The sequence below is a fragment of the Capricornis sumatraensis genome, chromosome 6 (genome assembly GCF_032405125.1).
Source record: "Capricornis sumatraensis isolate serow.1 chromosome 6, serow.2, whole genome shotgun sequence".
Lineage (NCBI taxonomy): Eukaryota > Metazoa > Chordata > Mammalia > Artiodactyla > Bovidae > Capricornis > Capricornis sumatraensis.
Genome location: NC_091074.1, coordinates 87,339,055 through 87,356,899, shown reverse-complemented (window position 1 = coordinate 87,356,899; position 17,845 = coordinate 87,339,055). Strand labels below are relative to the sequence as shown.

At 45.4% G+C, this 17,845-nt stretch overlaps 1 protein-coding gene across 3 annotated transcripts in view; it reads right to left on the bottom strand.

Annotated features, from left to right (window-relative positions):
- NTRK2 (neurotrophic receptor tyrosine kinase 2) overlaps window positions 1-17,845 on the bottom strand; it is a 389,675-nt gene that overhangs the window by 68,574 nt on the left and 303,256 nt on the right. For all 3 annotated transcript variants that reach the window (XM_068973783.1, XM_068973784.1, XM_068973786.1), the window contains 2 exons: window positions 12,607-12,779; window positions 4,546-4,780 (listed from right to left, as the gene is read on the bottom strand). In XM_068973783.1, the coding sequence (XP_068829884.1) occupies window positions 4,546-4,780; window positions 12,607-12,779 (408 nt within the window). The remainder of the gene's footprint in view (window positions 1-4,545; window positions 4,781-12,606; window positions 12,780-17,845) is intronic.

Genomic DNA, 17,845 nt, shown 5'->3' with positions numbered 1-17,845 from the left:
AAAGTACCTAAAGTTCAAAACAGTTCTTTTTGCTACTTGTTATATTAGCTTACTTTAACAAAACTTGTCTTCCTTTCTCTGTGCTGTTGATAAACTGTATTAAGCACTTTCAGATGATTTCCAGACTTGTTTATATCATTTTAACACTTTAGGATTCTCACCATGGCCTTTAACCAAGTTAGATTCACTTGCTTCTTTAAATGTTCACTATTAATGAGCTTCCCAATTCTGTTTCCCTGTTTTTTCTTAAGTGAAAGATGAATTAAAAGATAGAATTGCTTACCCCCACCACCATAAAGCTAAAATTCAAAGTGTTGTATAAGACTTAAAAGTGAGGATTTCAGATCTTTGGGGCTCTGTACTCACCAATGGTCACCATTCATTTTAAAGGCATGCTGAAACCAAATCATGGAAAATACCAAAGCATACATTTAAAAATCTCAGTGGGTCCACTGAGGCATAGTAATGACCAAGTAGACTGAGATCCTAGGTCTCTGACAGTCAGAATGTGATAGAAATCTGGTTCAGATGCTTCCTAAATGTCAGGCTTTGCCAGTGGAGGGAAGGAATAAAAACGAAATGAAAGACTGGTACCGCAGAGCTGCTAATTAAAACAATTCAGAGAACATAAATGCTAGAGTAATTTTGGACCTGCCATATCAGGCTGGTTTCAATGCAAATGTAGTGTTCCGATTTCTTCCTTCTTTAGGAAGATATAATTAGCTCAGCTGCAACAGGGTGGAAGCTTTGAGGCAGCCGTTTCCTGGTGCTGCCAGCTCCCCCATGATGGAGGAACAGCTGCCACCCACCCCTCCTGCCATAGATCACACAGAGCTGGGGCCACCCCACAAGGCAGCTCACAAGCCACCATGAGCAGAAGGCTCAGGCTGACAGTGGGATTGGTTCTTGCTTAAAGATAAAGATCATGTAACTCCTTAATCCAGTTGACTCCATGCCCAAACAGCATCTTTCCATGGAAGACGCCCTTGGTGAAGACAAAAGTCCTCATCCACTACTGTGCAGGAAGGATATTAATGTGGTGATGATGATAGCCCACATTAGCCACAGCAGTCCCCCACCTTGGAGTATGAAAGCTTTTGAAGAAATTAAGAACAAAGTAATTACAAAAATGTGCCCACAAATGAGCTGTAAGGAGAATAGATTCCCCAGCTTCCATGGCAGAAAAGATGAAGAGAAACCATGATGAGGATGGGCTTAACACTAAGCTTATGGATGGTCCAACAGGTGGGTGACTTATGTGAAAGCAAAAGTGTCCTGGGAGGTAAGCCATACAAAGTCATGCTGGATTCACATGCAGAAATAGAGCAACGGCTTCTACTTGTCCACTGGACAAACTCAAGAGAGTGAACTTCATGGATAGGCTTTTGATATTTGAATAAGCAAAGATATTCTACAAATGAGTTCTATGACAATAAATACTTTCATGGAACCAAAAAGTAGATTACCACTTGAAAATTTTAGAGACAGCAAAATGAAATTCATAATTTCTTATTTTTTCTAAGCTACTACTAAATCAGCCAGTTCTTATGCTCATCATCCACTTTGTACCAAATCCCACCAGGCCCACCTGTCACAGAGGTCAAGGTAAGGCTGGTTCTTTCTCCTCATCCTCAGTGGGAACAACAAACAACAAAGTGAGCATATAAACCTTGAAGTCGCAACTGAGTAGGGACCATGGTGGGGGGATTAAATCAGTGTGGCACCTGAAGCACATTTCTTAATGACTAGGATAGTTTTGTGAAGAACATCTAACAAATAAAGAAACTGGGAATCATTATTTCCTCCAATCTATTCAGAAGGAAATATTTCAAGAAAATCTCACTAAGTGGAGAATTTTTTTTTAACAAAATCAGAATATATGGTAGATGACAAATGACAGTGTTTTAAAATGCATAAATGACCAAGGCTAAATTCTCATGTCTATAATAATGGTCATTGCTTTCTAGTACTTTTGAGGCTTTTTAAATCAAGATATAATTCTTATACCATAATATTTACCCTTTTAAAGTGCATGTTCAATGATTTTTATTATATTTACACACATACTAAACAACCATCACACTACACAATTATAGAACATTTTCATCACTCCAAAAAGAAACTCCATATCCAGAACCAGTCACTTCTCATTCTCCGTTGTCCCCCAGCTTCTGGCAACCACGAATCTACCTCCTGCTCTCTGGATTTGCCTATTCTGGATATTCCGTATAAATGGAATCATAGAGTATGTAACCTTTGGGCTTGGTTTCCTTCACTTAATCATAACAATGTTTTCAATGTTCATATTGTAGCATGAATCAGTACATCATTCCTTTTGATTAATGAGTAATAGTCAATCATACAGATGATCACATTTTGTTTATCTGTTTACTATTTGATGGACCCTTAAACTGTTTCCACTTTTGAGCTATTCTGAATAATGCTGCTATTTCATTTGTGTACCTGTGTGTGTGTGTGTGTGTGTGTGTGTTTGTACATATGGTTTTAATTCTCTTGGGTTTATACCAACGAGTAGAATTTCTGAGTTATATGATGACTCTGTTGTACATTTTGAGGAACTGCCAAACTATTTCTAAAGCAACTGCACCAATTTACATTCCCACCAGCAATTTATGAGGGTTCCAATTTCTCCACATCCCTGTTAACACTTCGTATTGTCTGTTTTGCCCAGTGGATATGAACTGGTACCTCATTGTGGTTTTGATTTACATTTTCCTAATGACTGATTATGCTGAGCATCATTTTATGTACTTATTGGCCATTTGTATATTTTTGGAGGGGCACCAAAAGAAACTTAAATCTTTCACCTATTTTATAATTGGGTAATCTATCTTCATATTGTTAAGTTTTTCAGTCCTTTTCTTCAGAATTATTTTTCCAGAGATTGTAGCAAAAGTCACTGAGTTCTACCTCATTCAGTCACAGCTTTGAGAATGAAGCATAGCTTTATTGATTTGGATAATGATAAAGTTGAAAATATTTACTGAGCACTTATTTTGTGCCAGACCACTCTGAAACCTTTATTAATGTACTGTGAAAGGGAGGGCCATTTCCAGGGCCACATGTTTCTTCTCTGGATGCTCATCAAGATCAGTAAACACATCCATTGGCATGTAACCTCCGGCCGTGTTTTAGCTTTCCAGACCACACTAGTCATCACTAGACTTAGAACAGGTGCTTATCACAATGTGTATCAAAATGACAAAGGAAGAACCCCCACAAAACAATCTACAGAAGAATATGCAGCTAAGCAATGGGTTCATTGTCCTAGACTAATTGTAGCAAAGTCAGCTCAGCTAAAAGGCAGACATTGAGGTGAGAGCGGCTGCAAGAAAGACTACAGGAGACAAAAGGAGGAAGTTCTTCTTGAAAGATAGGTCATGATGGGAGGAGCAAAGGCAAGGACAGGCATGTTCTTCACCAGGCCCAATCTAGTACAAAAGTTAGTTCAGTTATAGGTTTTATCTTTTTAGGTGATATATTTCTAAAGCACTTGTTTTTCTCCCTACATCCCTCTGCCCTTAAAAATCAAGCATGACAAGAAAAAAAGTGGGGGTTTGAGATGGTAGAACATGACCCCAAATCTTCACTTTCAATATCACAACATCACAGTTTCCAGAAATGACCCTTTTCTTTCATACCCGAGTTCTGAGATCTCAGTTAGCAAATCTAATACTCCAAGGGGGCTAACTCCAGGTAATCAGTGGATTTGCATCATTGAATACAATTCTAGCTGTTAGCTTGTTAAAGGGTGGAACCCAGACAGACTGGGTAGGACAGAACCTCTTATCAAGAGGCCGCCAACCAAGATGGCTCTCAGTGGCAACGTCCAACATCTTAGTGCACCTTCATTCATGTGAATGAGTTCACCTAAAGTCAAACCTCAAACAAAAGGCTTCAGGCATAATTTCACGGAATCAAAACCAAACCTCTAAATCCTTTAACTCTGTGGCCTCCTAAAGTCCTCAGGGCTGCCCCTGGCATAACTCTCATGTTGAAATCTTTCTCTTGACAATATCTAGAGAACCATGGAAAGGGCAGGATGGTGTGGCGGGCTGAATTATGTCCTCCCCAGACTTACATGCAGAAGCCTTAGCCCCTAGTATCCCAGAATACAGTTGTATTCAGAGATGGGCCTTTAAAGAGGTAATTAAGCTAAAATGAGGCCATTAGGGTGGGCCTTAAACCAGTCTGACTGACATTCTTATAAGAAGAAATTTAGACACAGAGAGAGACCCCAGGGATGTATGTGCACAAAGAAACCATGTCCTCCACGTGAGGACGTACACAGCACGAAGGCACAGACTGTAAGCCAAGGAGAGAAGCCTTAAAAGAAAACAACCCTACTGTCGCCTTGAGCTTGGACTTCCAGCCTCCAGCACTGTGTGAAAATCATCTTCTGCCATGCAAGCCACTGAGCCTGCAGTATTCTGTTGCGGCAGCCCAGGCACATGACTACAACAAGGAAGGAGGGAAGCCCAGGGAAGGAGGGCCCTGGGCCTCCTCACAGGTACAGCCACTCACCCTGTAGTAGTCAGTGCTGTACACGTCCCGGGACATGCCAAAGTCCCCGATCTTCACCAGGAGGTTCTCGCCCACCAGGCAGTTCCGGGTGGCCAGGTCTCGGTGCACGAAGTGCTGCGACGCCAGGTAGACCATGCCTGCAGCGATCTGCTGGGCGATGTGCAGCATCTGCGATTGCGTCAGCTCCGCCGGTGGGTTGCCCTCGGCCATCAGCACCGCATCCGGTCCATGTGCCCTGGGAAGGACACGAAAGGCCTCATGGAGCCTCAGCTCTTTGCCTTGAGGGGTCCTGTACCCCTCATCAGCTGCTGGTGTGGGAGGATACTGCTTGCCTTAGCGAAAATAGGAGGCAAGGACAATTCACCCATAGTTTTACCTCCAAAACCTCCAGAGTACCCAGGCTTCATTTCCCAGAAAGTCTAACATTTCCAGGACCCCATGGCCCTGAACAGTGCTCCCTCAACATACAGACAGGTTCACCTTTTAGGGCTCTGGAACTACACTGGGGCCAGGCACTGGCTAGATTACAAAACCCTAGAAAGCAGTGGGTGGCTGAAGCAAAAACAAGTGAACAAAAAAATATGCAAATTAAAATAAAACACTGGAGGAGAGTTTCACTCTCCTGGGGTCAGGAGTCATTGCACCCCAGCAGTAGCCCCAACTCTCCCCCTCTCAGTCATGTCCTGCAGCAGAGGGTCCTCACCCAGGCTGGTCCCTCCAGAGTGCAGCTCTAATCTCCCCCATTTCACCCGTTCCATGGCCCAACATGGTTTCAAGCTACCCTTGTCATCCTCAAACCAGCTTGGCAAAATAACTGAGCATCCTCATCCCAGGCATTCATTCCCAGTGAAAAATGCCATCTCCTTCAGCTCAGCCCCATCCCTGATCTCCAGCTCCATCTGCACTGGCCACCACAGAGGGCAGCTTTTTGAATCACAATACATTTAGTCTCTCACTGGGGCAACTTTTATTCCCCATACTATGTGTGGGGAGTGGTGAAGTATGGTGCTGTTGTATATCTTCTTTATATTCTGTCTTATCCAGTTTTCTCCCAGCTATGTGGCAACTTAAGGCATCTGAACAGTGGCATGTGCTTCAGGGAAGGGAGGGTCTCAGTCTTAGGATGCCACTGTTAACCCCTTACCTCCACCCGCATTCCCCAACTTGGAATTCTGCCTGGTGAGCTAAGACTGGAGTCACTGCCTGGATGGACTGAAGGGGTGCTGCAGGGCCAGGAGGAAAGGCTACTTTTGCTGCTGGACCTGCCAGGACAGTCTAAGGGCTTCTCCCTCCCAAAGGCAAACAAGGGAGAAGATCCTTCAGGACAGCTGGAAGCACTTCAAATAAACATAGAAGATTCTAAACAAATTTTAAACTGGGTGACCCCATCCACAGTGTTCCAGAGCTATATCAGTATTTGAAAATAAGAGCCAGAATTATCCAAGGACATCCAACTTGTTTTGTCCCTCCTCCTACCGGCCAGCCCCACAGCCCCTCCCACCACGGCTGCGGCCACACTGGCTCCCAAAACACACTGTCACCAGACATTTTGTCCTTGCATTTTCAGAGAATAAGCACTGGACAAGGAGGTGGGGAATTTCCCAGTTCTGGCTGTGTCCAGCCCTGTGGCCCGGGAAAGTCTTTTAGTGAGTCCAGTTTGTTGTTGTTCTTCAGTTGTTCAGTTGTGTCTGATTCTTTGTGACCCCATGGATTGCAGCACACCAGGCTTCCCTGTCCTTCACTATCTCCTGAACTTTGCTCAAACTCATGTCATTGAGTCAATGATGCCCAATCTGTAATTTTCCCATTAGTCAAAAATCCAAAGGTCTTTTATGTTGGGTTATCATTTGATTTGGCTGTCGTTGCTAAGTTGTGTCTGACTCTTGTGACCCAATGGACCATATCCTGCCAGGCTCCTCTGTCCATGGGATTTCCTAGGCAAGAATACTGGAGTGGGTAGCCATTTGCTTCTCCAAGGGATCTTCCTGATCCAGGGATCAAACTTGGATCTCCTCCATTGCAGGTGGATTCTTTACTGACTGAGCCACTGGGGCTGTCACTTAGGTTCCTTTTATCCGAAAACATCTGGATATAACCTTTCCTGTTTTGGTACAAGGCAAATTCTAACACATTTATTTCACCTCCATTCAAACTCCAGCCCTGACTGCCAATGGTCACTCTGAGGCGAATACAGGAAAAGCCTTGGCTTCTTTCTGCTCAGACTCTCTTACTGGAGTAAGAAGTCTTACAGTGCAGTGGGCAAGGTTCTAGGTTATCAGAAATGAATTTGATCTCCTTCTAACATGCTAGTTTTGACCTCAGTGGGTGCAGACATCTCTGGGCCTGCTTCCTCATTCTGTGAAGTGGGGAGACTGACTATACCTTCCTAATATGATTACACTGACAGAAGAGGCTTTAGACACTGCTTGTGTGGTGCCTTGTGGATTTTCACTTTAAAGCCAGAGGGAAATGCTTTGAAATACAGTTTTCCTTAAAAAAAGAAATGGATGGTGATATGAAAACATTCATTATCCCCTGTGCGTTTCTTTTTGTGGTTGGCCTGTGACGAGGCTCTCAGAACTGGCCCCGTCCCCTCACTAAAGGTTACTCAAACCCAATCCTTCCTAGCACCAAGGGGGCAGGGCAAAGTGACAGTATTTTCACTCATCATAGGAAATGCCAGGAAAGGGATCTAGAGATGCACATAAATTATGAGAAACACCCAGAAAATGTAAGCCAGGGTGAAATCGTCCCAGATTCAGTTCAAAGAGTGACCTACTGTGATGATAGATAATCTGTGGCTGAAATAAGGCTGTGTACCCTCTCATCGATGTGATGGACATGAATTTGACTAGGCTCTGAGAGTTGGCGATGGACAGGGAAGCCTGGCGTGATGCAGCCCATGGGGTCGCAAAGAGTCGGACATGACCGAGCTACTGAACTGACTGACTGACTGACCCTCTCCTATCATGTGTGCCTGTGTATTGAGGTTGCATGCAGGCATGCCAGGTTGCTTCAGTCACTTCCAGCTTTCTGCTACCCTATGGGCCATAGCCCTCCAGGCTCCTCTATCCATGGGATTCTCCAGGCAAGAATACTGGAGTAGATGTTGTCCCCACAAACTTTCTTCTCTGACACATTTTCCTCTTTATTCTGGTTGATGGATCTGTAATCCTGGGAGTTATACCTTCTGCATTATGGCAGCACCTGGACTGCTCTGTCCTCCAGTACTGGGAGAAGCCACTGGAAGTTCCATGGAGCCACTGGAAGTTTCAGGAACTGTAGAATTTAAGGAACAAGTCAATTGCTGAGAGAAAGTAGAGGGGGGAATGGGTACTGCTGTGTTTAGAAATGGCATCACATGGCTTATACAGTCTGGATCATTTTGACGCTCTATAGTCTCATGAATGGGGCTGCCTAGGTGGTGCTGGTGGTAAATAATCCACCTGCCAATGCAGGAGACCTAAGACGCGGGTTCAGTCCCTGGGTAGGGATGATCCCCTGGAGGAGGGTATGGCAACCCACTCCAGTATTCTTGCCTGGAGAATCCCATGGAGAGAGGAGCCTGGTGGGCTATGGTCCATAGGATAGCAGAGTGTTGGAAACGACTGAAGCAATTTGGCACACCTGCACACGACCTCATGAATATACACGCACATGTGATAGAAGAGGGGACACAGCATTATTTCAGCCCCAGAAATCCAGACTCCTCTAAGAATCTTTCTGTGGCAGAGACTTTAGGAAAGAGAAAAAGGTAGAGGCCAGTGCAAAAGCCACCTCTGTGTGTGGAAAACCCCCATCCTGCAGCAGTCTGCTCCATAGCACTGGAAAGCAGGGGCTCTCCAGGGCCCCCTGCCCTGTACCCCCTCCCCTTGGAGGTGGGGCAGGCTCGTGCATTGTTAACCAGACATTTCTCCTGCTCAGTTCTGGGTATCTTGAGTAGAAAGTCCTGGTGTAAAAAGAGGGCAGGCAAGGCTTTTAAATAAGTTCTTAAGAGGAGTGCAGGCAAAGGTGACAACCCCTCTCTGCTTCACTCCACAGGGTACCGTGCAGCTCTTGGAAATAGCAACATATTTCACCTCTTTCAGGAGAACATGCCTAAAGAGGGGAGAGCCCCTCTGGGCTTGGGGAGCAGGTAGCAGGGTCAGGATTCTGATCAGGAAGGCTTCCCTCCCTGCCTTGGCCTGTTGTCTCCCAGTGTGGGTGGCAGAAGCACTCAGCCACACTCTTGTGGCTCTTCAGTTCAGCTCAGTTCAGTCGCTCAGTCATGTTCGACTCTTTGCAGCTCCATGAACCGCAGCACGCTAGGCCTCCCTGTCCATCACCAACTCCCAGAGTCCACCCAAACCCACTGTGACTCTAGACCATTACAAAACACTGCTTCCCTTCTAATTTTTAATGGCCCCCTCAGGAGGAAGTGTTGATGTGGTTGAGGCAATGGGCTTTGCAGCCAGGGGCTCTGGGTTTGAATCTCAGCTCTGTCATTCACTAGTCATGTGACATTTTTCAGCTGTATACTGTGGATGTTGGTGTGCTCTGTGCTGTGCTAAGTCACGTCAGTCTGGTTCTTTGCAACCCCATGGACTGTAGCCCGCCAAGCTCCTCTGTCCATGGGGTTCTCCAGACAAGAGTACTGGAGTGGGTTTCCATGCCCTCCTCCAGGGGATCCTCTCCACCCAGGGGTTGAACATGCATCTCTTAGGTCTCCTGCATTGGCAAGTGGATTCTTTACTGCCAGCATCACATAGGAAGCCCCAGGGATAATGGCAATGATAGCTGATTAAGTTGATACATTTAAAACATTTAGAATGCTTAGAAAGACTCAATAAATAGCTATTTTGTTTGGCCTTGCCATGAGGCTTGAGGGATATTAATTCCCTGATCAGGTGTTAAACCTGGCTCCCAGCAATGAAATTCCCTTGTCCTAACCACTGGACCACTAGGGAACTCCCAAAAAACAGCTGTTATCACTTGAAAAAAGGGCCCTTTTCTATATTCCCTTCATTGAAGGTAATTCAGGAGACTTTTAAGAGGAAAAATTGTAATCTCCCTGAAAGCAAGGACTATGCTTGACTCTTCATCTCCCAGCCAACCTAACATAAGGCCTGTTCCTGTTGGTCCTCAATGGCTTTGGGATGAATAAAAGGGGCGGGAGGATAACTGTAGACATCTGTCTTCACAGAGAAGTTCCAATGATACTTGAGGACACAATTCATGGCAGCATAAGGACATGGTTCCCTCCCAGAAGGAGAGGACAGACTGTAGTTCACAGCATATCCTTGCACCTGAGAACCTGATTCTTGGCATAGAAACCCTTTTGCTCCGAGAATTCAGCAGGTTCTGAAATTGAGTAGAGGAGGTTTTCAACAACTCCCTGCCCTGTTACAAGCTGCCGAGGGAGAATCAGGTGCCTGCTCCTTCTGGAAGGCATGGAGGAGAACTAGGGATGGAGCTGAGAGTGAAGGAATCAATACACACAAACACATGCACACACACGCACATGTGCACAGTCTGAGCTCACAGAGGCATTTACTTGAGTCCAGGTGAGTACATTTGAATCTATTATTCTACAGTTTGGGGAAAGCACCATTTTACAATAGGGACATAGTCTAGAACATGGGAATAGAAGAAAATTAGTTCTCCTATAAGCAGCTAGATCTCAACTAAATGCAGCTTCTTTTCTTCCTTTCACATTAGATGAGTCAAACTGTGTATAAGCTCCCACTGTCTTCTCTCCTACCACCTGTGTATGTGTATTCATGAGGCTAGAGACGGTCAAAAGGATCCAGACTGCACAAGCCACGGGATGCCATTTCCAAACACAGTAGTACCCTCTCTCCATTTCACTTTCTGTCAGCAATTGACTTATTCCTTAAATTATACATTTCCTGAACTTTCCAGTGGCTGCATGAAGCTACTGGTACTGATTTTATTGGAAATCTCTCTCTAGTGCCTGTGGAAACTGGAGGAAGACAGAGTAGTCTAAGTGCTACAGTAATGCAAAAGGTGTAATTTCCCAGGATTATGGATCCCTCAACCAAAATGAACAGGAAAATGTGTCAGAGAAGAAGGGCTATGGATGCAACATCTATTGATTACCTGCTCTCACAATGGGTTTCCCTGATGGCTCAGACAGTAAAGAACTTGCCTGTAATGCAGGAAATCTGGGTTTGATCCACGGGTCTGGAAGCGCCCCTGGAGAAGGATATGGCTATCCACTCCAGTATTCTTGCCTGGAGAATCACATGGACAGAGGAGCCTGGCGGGCTATAGTCCATGGAATTGCAAAGAGTCAGACATGACTGAGTGACTAACAATACGTTAGCCTTTTCTAACACACAACATTAGCCATCACAATAGTCCCAACACCAGTCCATGAGATGGGTGTTATTATACCCCTTTTGCAGGTGAGAAAACTGAGGAACATCTTCCTTATTTCTCTTAAGTTAAACTATCTACCAAGGAATCATAGCTAACAACTGCATTTTCAAGAAAACAGAACGTTAGAGCCAGATGTGTCTTTGAGAGGATCTAACTCAGACCCACCTGAGTGTTGAGGTGATTGAGGCAAAGTGGGTTGGGGACCCACCCAAGGGCCCCAAGCAGCAGATGCAGAACAGGAAGGAGAGCTGTGTCTTCCAGCCCTCACCACTGAGACTTCTTACTTTTCCCATTGTGTAAGATCTTAAATGTGTGGCTTCCATTTGCACATCTGCTTAATGTAAATAAAAGCATCACTTGATTTCCTTCACCAAGGAGTATCGGAATCACCACACTTATTCTCTCCCCTGGTAGATACAGGATAAGAAAGCTCACTATGGGTTCCAGTAGGGTGACCACAACCATCCTCTATCTCCCTCAATAAACCCAGCTCCCTTCAGTTTCCTTCACTGAGGTAGTTGGTGTATGAGTAGAAATCACTAGTAGCAGGATTCAAGCTTCTGCTTGTTGAAAACATCCTACCGGCTTCTATGCCATGAGCTTTCTATTCTTTCTAATTCAGCCTCATGCTTACCCTGCTGGCTCAGTAGTGTCATCAGAACAGCTAAGAGACTTGCCCAAGGTCATTCAGCTAATACATGCCAGAGCTGAGATTCAGCTCCAGCACAGCATCCTGCCTGGATCATTAGTGTCCCCTCAAGAGACACTGCTCTGCGATGCCTTTCACTTTGTGAGGTATCTCTCACTCGCTGTATCTTGCAGCCCCTCCATTGCCCCAAGGAAGGGACCTGCCTGAGAACCTGCCACTGAAACAAGACCCAGTTTGGCCAGTGCTGGAAATCCAAGCGACAACCCTATTCAGCAACCCAACAACTCCCTTTTATCCGCCACGCTTCCCCTTCCTCATTTTGCCACCTTTCAGTTTCTCCCTGACCGCACCACCCCCAGATGAAGCTGGCCATCTTTTCCTGACTTCAGGGACTTGACTTGAGTCCCAATCCTGAGTCTTCCCTAGACCTGTCCTTCCTTCTAGATGTTTCACTCTTTTGATGGTGTTCTTTTCACTCAATCCTCTGACCTCCTGACCTCCTGGTTCTGCTTTCTGTCCTCAGAACAGAGTCCAAATGTCCATCTTTCCAGCCATGACTCCTCCTACCTCCTTGTCTAACCCTCCCTTCGCCCTGGTTTTTTGCGTTGTTGGGTGTCTCCAGACTCATCACTCTCACCAGCCCTTTTCCTGTGACACCTGGGAGCCTGAGCTCTTGCTGTTTCCTTTATCAGAACAACACTCTTCCCTTATCCACCTGGAAAACTCCTACAGATCCTAAGGCCCATCTCAGATATACATGTCATGTACCATTTAATAAGCCAACCCTCAATAAATGCAGGTGGGAAGGAGTGGAATCATTAGTGTCACGTTAGTAGAGTTTATTGATTCAGGAAAAGAAGCAGGGCAGTGGACTTGGGCTCTTTTTCTGTGGCAGGCATTGGCGTTGTCACCAGGATAGGTGGTTCCAGAGAAAGCTCCAGGGGCCCCCTGGTCACTCCTGGGAACTTCCTGTCCTCACCCCCAGCTCGTATGGAGCCTACCTCCCCCCTGGCTCCCGGCACCTCCCGTACCTGAGGAATTTGTTGAGGTCCCCGTGCTTCATGTACTCAAAGACCATTATGAGTGGATCGCCCTCCACGCAGACGCCATAGAACTTGACAATGTGCTCGTGCTGGAGGTTGGTCAGCAGCTCAGCCTCGCGGTGGAAGTCCTTGCGTGCATTGTCGCTGGCATCCTTCAGTGTCTGAGGGCCAGGGGCAGAGAAGAGAAACCAACACAGCTTAGACTGAGGGTGTGAGCGGGAAGCTGTCAAGCAGTCATTATTCTAGGGGGCTTGAGGTTCCTGGATGGGAAGGTCATTCATCCCATGTATCACACACTCAGGTATCAAAAAATTGAGAACAAATGGCCTAATTCCTGAGAAAAAAAAATGTTTGTCTGAAGAACTGAGGAAAAGCTCCTTCTGGATATGGAAAGTTTTACAGTTTACGAAGCATTTGCATAGATGTTCTCCATTAAGCAACTGACATGAACTTTTCTTTTTACAGGATGTTGAATATATTTCTTTATGCTATACAGTAGGTCCTTGTTTATTTTATACATATTAAATAGTAGTGTATATCTCTTAAACCCAGATTTCCAGTTTATCCATCCCACCTTCTTTCCTCTTTGGTAAACATAAGTTTGTTTTCTATGTCTGTGAGTCTATTTCTGTTTTATAAATAAGTTCCTTTCTATCATTTTTTTAGATTCCACAAATATTTCTCTTTCTCTTTAGGTCCATCCATGTTGCTGCAAATGACATTACTTTGTTCTTTTTATGGCTGATTAATATTCCATTGTATATATGTACCACATTTTCTTTATTCATTCATCTGTTGCTAGGCATTTAGGCTGTTTTCTTGACTGTTATGTCTCGGCTATTATGAATAGTGCAGGTATAAACATTAAACTGCAAGTATCTTTTTGAATTAAAGTTTTCATCTTTTCTGGATATATGTCATGAGTGGGATTGCTGGATCATACAGCAACTCTGTTTTTAGTTTTTTAAGGAACTTCCATACTGTTCTCTAAAATGGCTGTACTGACTTACATTCGGACCAACAGCACAGGAGGGCTCCCTTTTTGCCATGTGCTCTCCAGCATTCGTTATTTGTAGACTTTCTGATGATGGCCATTCTGTGTGAGGTACAGCTGTTAAGATTTTTATCCTCATCATTTTAAACCATGGTCCCAATCATTACCTCTCCCATTTGGGGGCCAGTTGGGCTTCCCTCATAACTCAGTAGGTAAAAAAATCCACCTGCAATGCAGGAGATCCCAGTTCGATTCCTGGGTCGGGAAGATCCCCTGGAGAAGGGATAGGCTACCTACTCCAGTATTCTTGGGCTTCCCTTGTGGCTCAGCTGGTAAAGAATCCACCTGCAACGCAGGAGACCTGGGTTCAATCCGTGGGTTGGGAAGATCCCCTGGAGAAGGGAAAGGCTACCCACTCCAGTATTCTGGACTGGAGAATTCCAGGGACTATACAGTCCATGGGGTCGCAAAGAGTTGGACATGACTGAGCAGCTTTCACTTTCACTTGTACTTTCTAGGCTGTCCTGTGCACCTCACCCCTACTCATATAAACTTTGTAAAGCTTTATATTATGAAAATATTTAGTAGAGAGAAGAACATAATAAACCCTCAGGTACCCATCTTCCAGCTTCAACAATGACGATATCTCCAGTCTTTATTATGTAAGCTCTCCAAAAAGACTTCCCCAGCTTGTGCCCCACCCACTGCTGGCTCAGGAAATGTCTGTGCCAGCGAGCTCATGAAGGCCAGTCATGCTGCCACAAAAACCATGTCCAAGAGCATGCAGACGGGCTCTGGTGCCTCTAGTTCTCTGTTCATTCCATTCTGCCTCCCACCACAGTGTCACAACAGGGCACAACTAGCATTTGTTGACACCACACACACGCTGAGCTCCTGTCCTATGCCAGTCCCTGACCAGAGCTGCAGCAGCATCAAGAAGATGTTGACCTAAATAGCGGCCTCAGACACTCATGAGCAAATAGGGTGATAAATCACAATTATAATTCAACCTTCAGACACAGTGCCTGAATGATCAGGCTTCCCTGCATCTCTATCCAGCTTGATCTCTTGACATGCCTGTCTTGAAACTTATGCTTCCACCTTATGAAATGTCTGAAGCTGCCCAAATGACCCTGGCCACATTCCTCCTGCCCTGTCCGTGTTCATCTCTCTGCCTGGTATGCTGACTTGGCCGGGGTCACTGATACTGGGGGTTGAATAATACCCTGCCCCAAAGGTATCCACATTCTAGTTCCTGAATGTGTTACCTTACATGGCAAAGGGGACTATACAAATATGATTAGGTTAAGGATCTTGATGTGGGGAGATGACCATAGGTTATCTGAGTGACTTCAATGTCATCACAAACAAGGATCCTTATGAGAAACAGGCAGGAGGTTTTTCCAGCAGTCATGTGTGGATGTGAGTGTTGGACCATACAGAGGGCTAAGTGCTGAAGAACTGATGCTTTTGAACTGTGGTGCTGGAGGAGACTCTTGAGAGTCCCTTGGACTGCAAGGAGATCCAAAAATCCTAAAGGAAATGAACACTGAATATTCATTGGAAGGACTGATGCTGAAGCTGAAGCTCCAATATTTGGTCACCTGATGTGAAGTGCAACTCACCGGAAAAGATCCCGATTCTGGGAAAGATTGAAGGCAGGAGGAGAAGGGGACGACAGAGGATGAGATGGTTGGATGGCATCACTGACTCAATGGACATGAGTTTGAGCAAACTCCAGGAGATGGTGAAGGACAGATAAGCCTGGCATGCTGCAGTCCATTGGGTCTCAAAGAGTCAGACATGACTTAGTGACTGAACAACAATAACAAAGAGGAGCAAGAGAGAGAAACTGTTAGGATAGAAGCAGAGATGAGAGAGGAGAGAAGATACTTTACTGCTGGCTTGGAAGAATTAAGAAGAGGCCATGAGCCAATGGGAAATATGGGGAGCCTCTAAAATCCAGACAAGGCAAGGAAAAGAATTCTACCCTAGATCCTCCAGAAGGAGCCAAAGCATCTTGGCCTTAACTAAGAAAACCTAATTTCAGATATCTGCCCCCAACACTGTGAGAGAAATAATTTGCATTGTTCAGGCCCCTGAGTTTGTAGTAATCTGTTACAGCACCTGTAAGAATACATAGACTACCACTACACCTGGTTAACACCTAGCAGTCCTCCAAGACTAGGCCCTGCCATCACCTTCCTGAGAAGTGTTCACTGACATGTGGATTGTTGTCACGTCCATGCGGCCTGGCCTCCCAGGCTAGCTTGGACAACCCTCATAGGTGCACCTCATTCCACCTCTATCATATCACTGGCCATAGTACACTCTAATTGCACATTTATTTGCTTATCTCTGGTATAGATGGTAAGCTTCTTGACCCAGGGACTGTGTCCCCACCTCTGCACTGCTGGCACTGGGCACAGCACCAGGCACATGGTGTACAGTCCAGAGGTGTTTGTGGAATGGGTGATAAAGGCTATGAGAAGCAAACACTGGGAGCAAAAGAGGAGGTCAGAGGGAAGCCCAAAGGACTCCTCTTGGGAGAGGTGGCACGTGACTCCCTTCTCCAAGGAAACTGCAGTAGGTCATGATCAAAGTTAGATGGCAAATGAAAACATCTATATTCACTTAAGTAGACACTGGAACAGAATGAAAGCACTGTCATCCGCCAGTGTGTCTGAGTGCAGGGCTCGCACTGTGTCCTGTGTCCAAGAACTCTGTCAGGTACTTGGTGGTCATTGTGTAGCTCACTGCCTGGATGCATCTGACCTGGACAACAAATGGACCTTGGGATATGCCACAGGTCAGGATCCCTGGGGAGAAGACTGAGATGGAGTTTCGTGGGCAAGACACGTATTGGGATTCATACCTGTGGGAGGAATTGGGCAGAAAGTGAGGCTAAGCTGTGATGCAGTCTAATAGAAGCTCATCTGCCCTGCAGGATGAGCCTTCAGAGTGGTCCTGAGTTGGGCAAAGGGGGCTGGGCCTTCATAGCCCCTTAACAAGGAACCACTGGATGGTGGACACACCAGGAAAGGAGTATGACCTTGAGTGGACTTGCTGAGCCCTCATAAGTTGCTGGCACCCAAGGACTGTCTGTTGCAGCAAGTGCTTCATTCCCAGGGGGTCTGGGTGGTCTGTCATTGAGTTTACCACACAATGAGTTTGTAATATGCAATCAACCCCACCTAAGACTGCTCTCCAGACAGTACACTGAGAATACGCAGGGCCTGCCTTGCATCAGCAACAGGAAATATAAGCAGCAGCAAGATCATGAAGTCTTTTCTGCTACAACCTTTCCAGAAGCTAGTATTTTCATAAACTGCCTTTAGTAGGATTTGAAGCTTTCTTTCCAGTGACCTAACCTAAAGAGACAGGAATTGTAGGTATACTTCTCATTAGACCAGACACAGTTGCTTCTTATGTCAAATTCTAGAGATCCTAGAGATGTCATTCCAAAACAAAAAGTGTCTGGTGATGGGGTTCACTATTCTCCCTTAAGAGTGCGATTTTCTGAGAAGTGTCCCTAAACGCACCACTGGTTCTGCTTGGAAAGTGAGCAGATTTGGGCCAGTGAGTGCTCAGAGAGGCCATAAAGCTGTGATAGAGTCGTTGCTACAGAAACTGCACATTTCTTCATATAATAACAAAATGAACAGTGACTGAAAATTTGAGGTCTAGGGCTCTGCTCCCTTTCAGCTCAGAAAACTGGGCTCATACACTTTCAAACTAATCTCCTCTCATCTCTGTTGCACTGCAAGTGAGAAGAACTTATCTTGGTGATTTGTTTACCTTGGTTTCACCCATTGGCAAGTTCTTAACTGTTTTTTTTTTTTTTTAATCCACCCACTGTTTTGTAGATGAGGTGAGTAGATGGACATGGAGGGATGCCCCTCATGTCCTTATCAGCTTTGGGCTCACAGAGCAAAACACACACAGAGCATTTCTTACACTCAGATTTCCATTATGATTTTGGTAAGTGCCCGTCTCCCCTACGTCCTTTGACAGAAATGTGTTGTGTTCACCCATTTATCACTGGCTGCCTATCTCAGTGTCTGGCAATTTCAAGAATCCATGACCCATGAGGTCTGTGCAAACTAGAGATTAAGGAGCATTGGGAAGGGATGAAAAGTGATTGGTTATCTGGAAAGACAGAGCATGAGCCCAAGTAAGGAACAGAAATGAAGGAAGCATCTGGAAGAGAAAGCAGGTAGGGGGGTGCAAGGT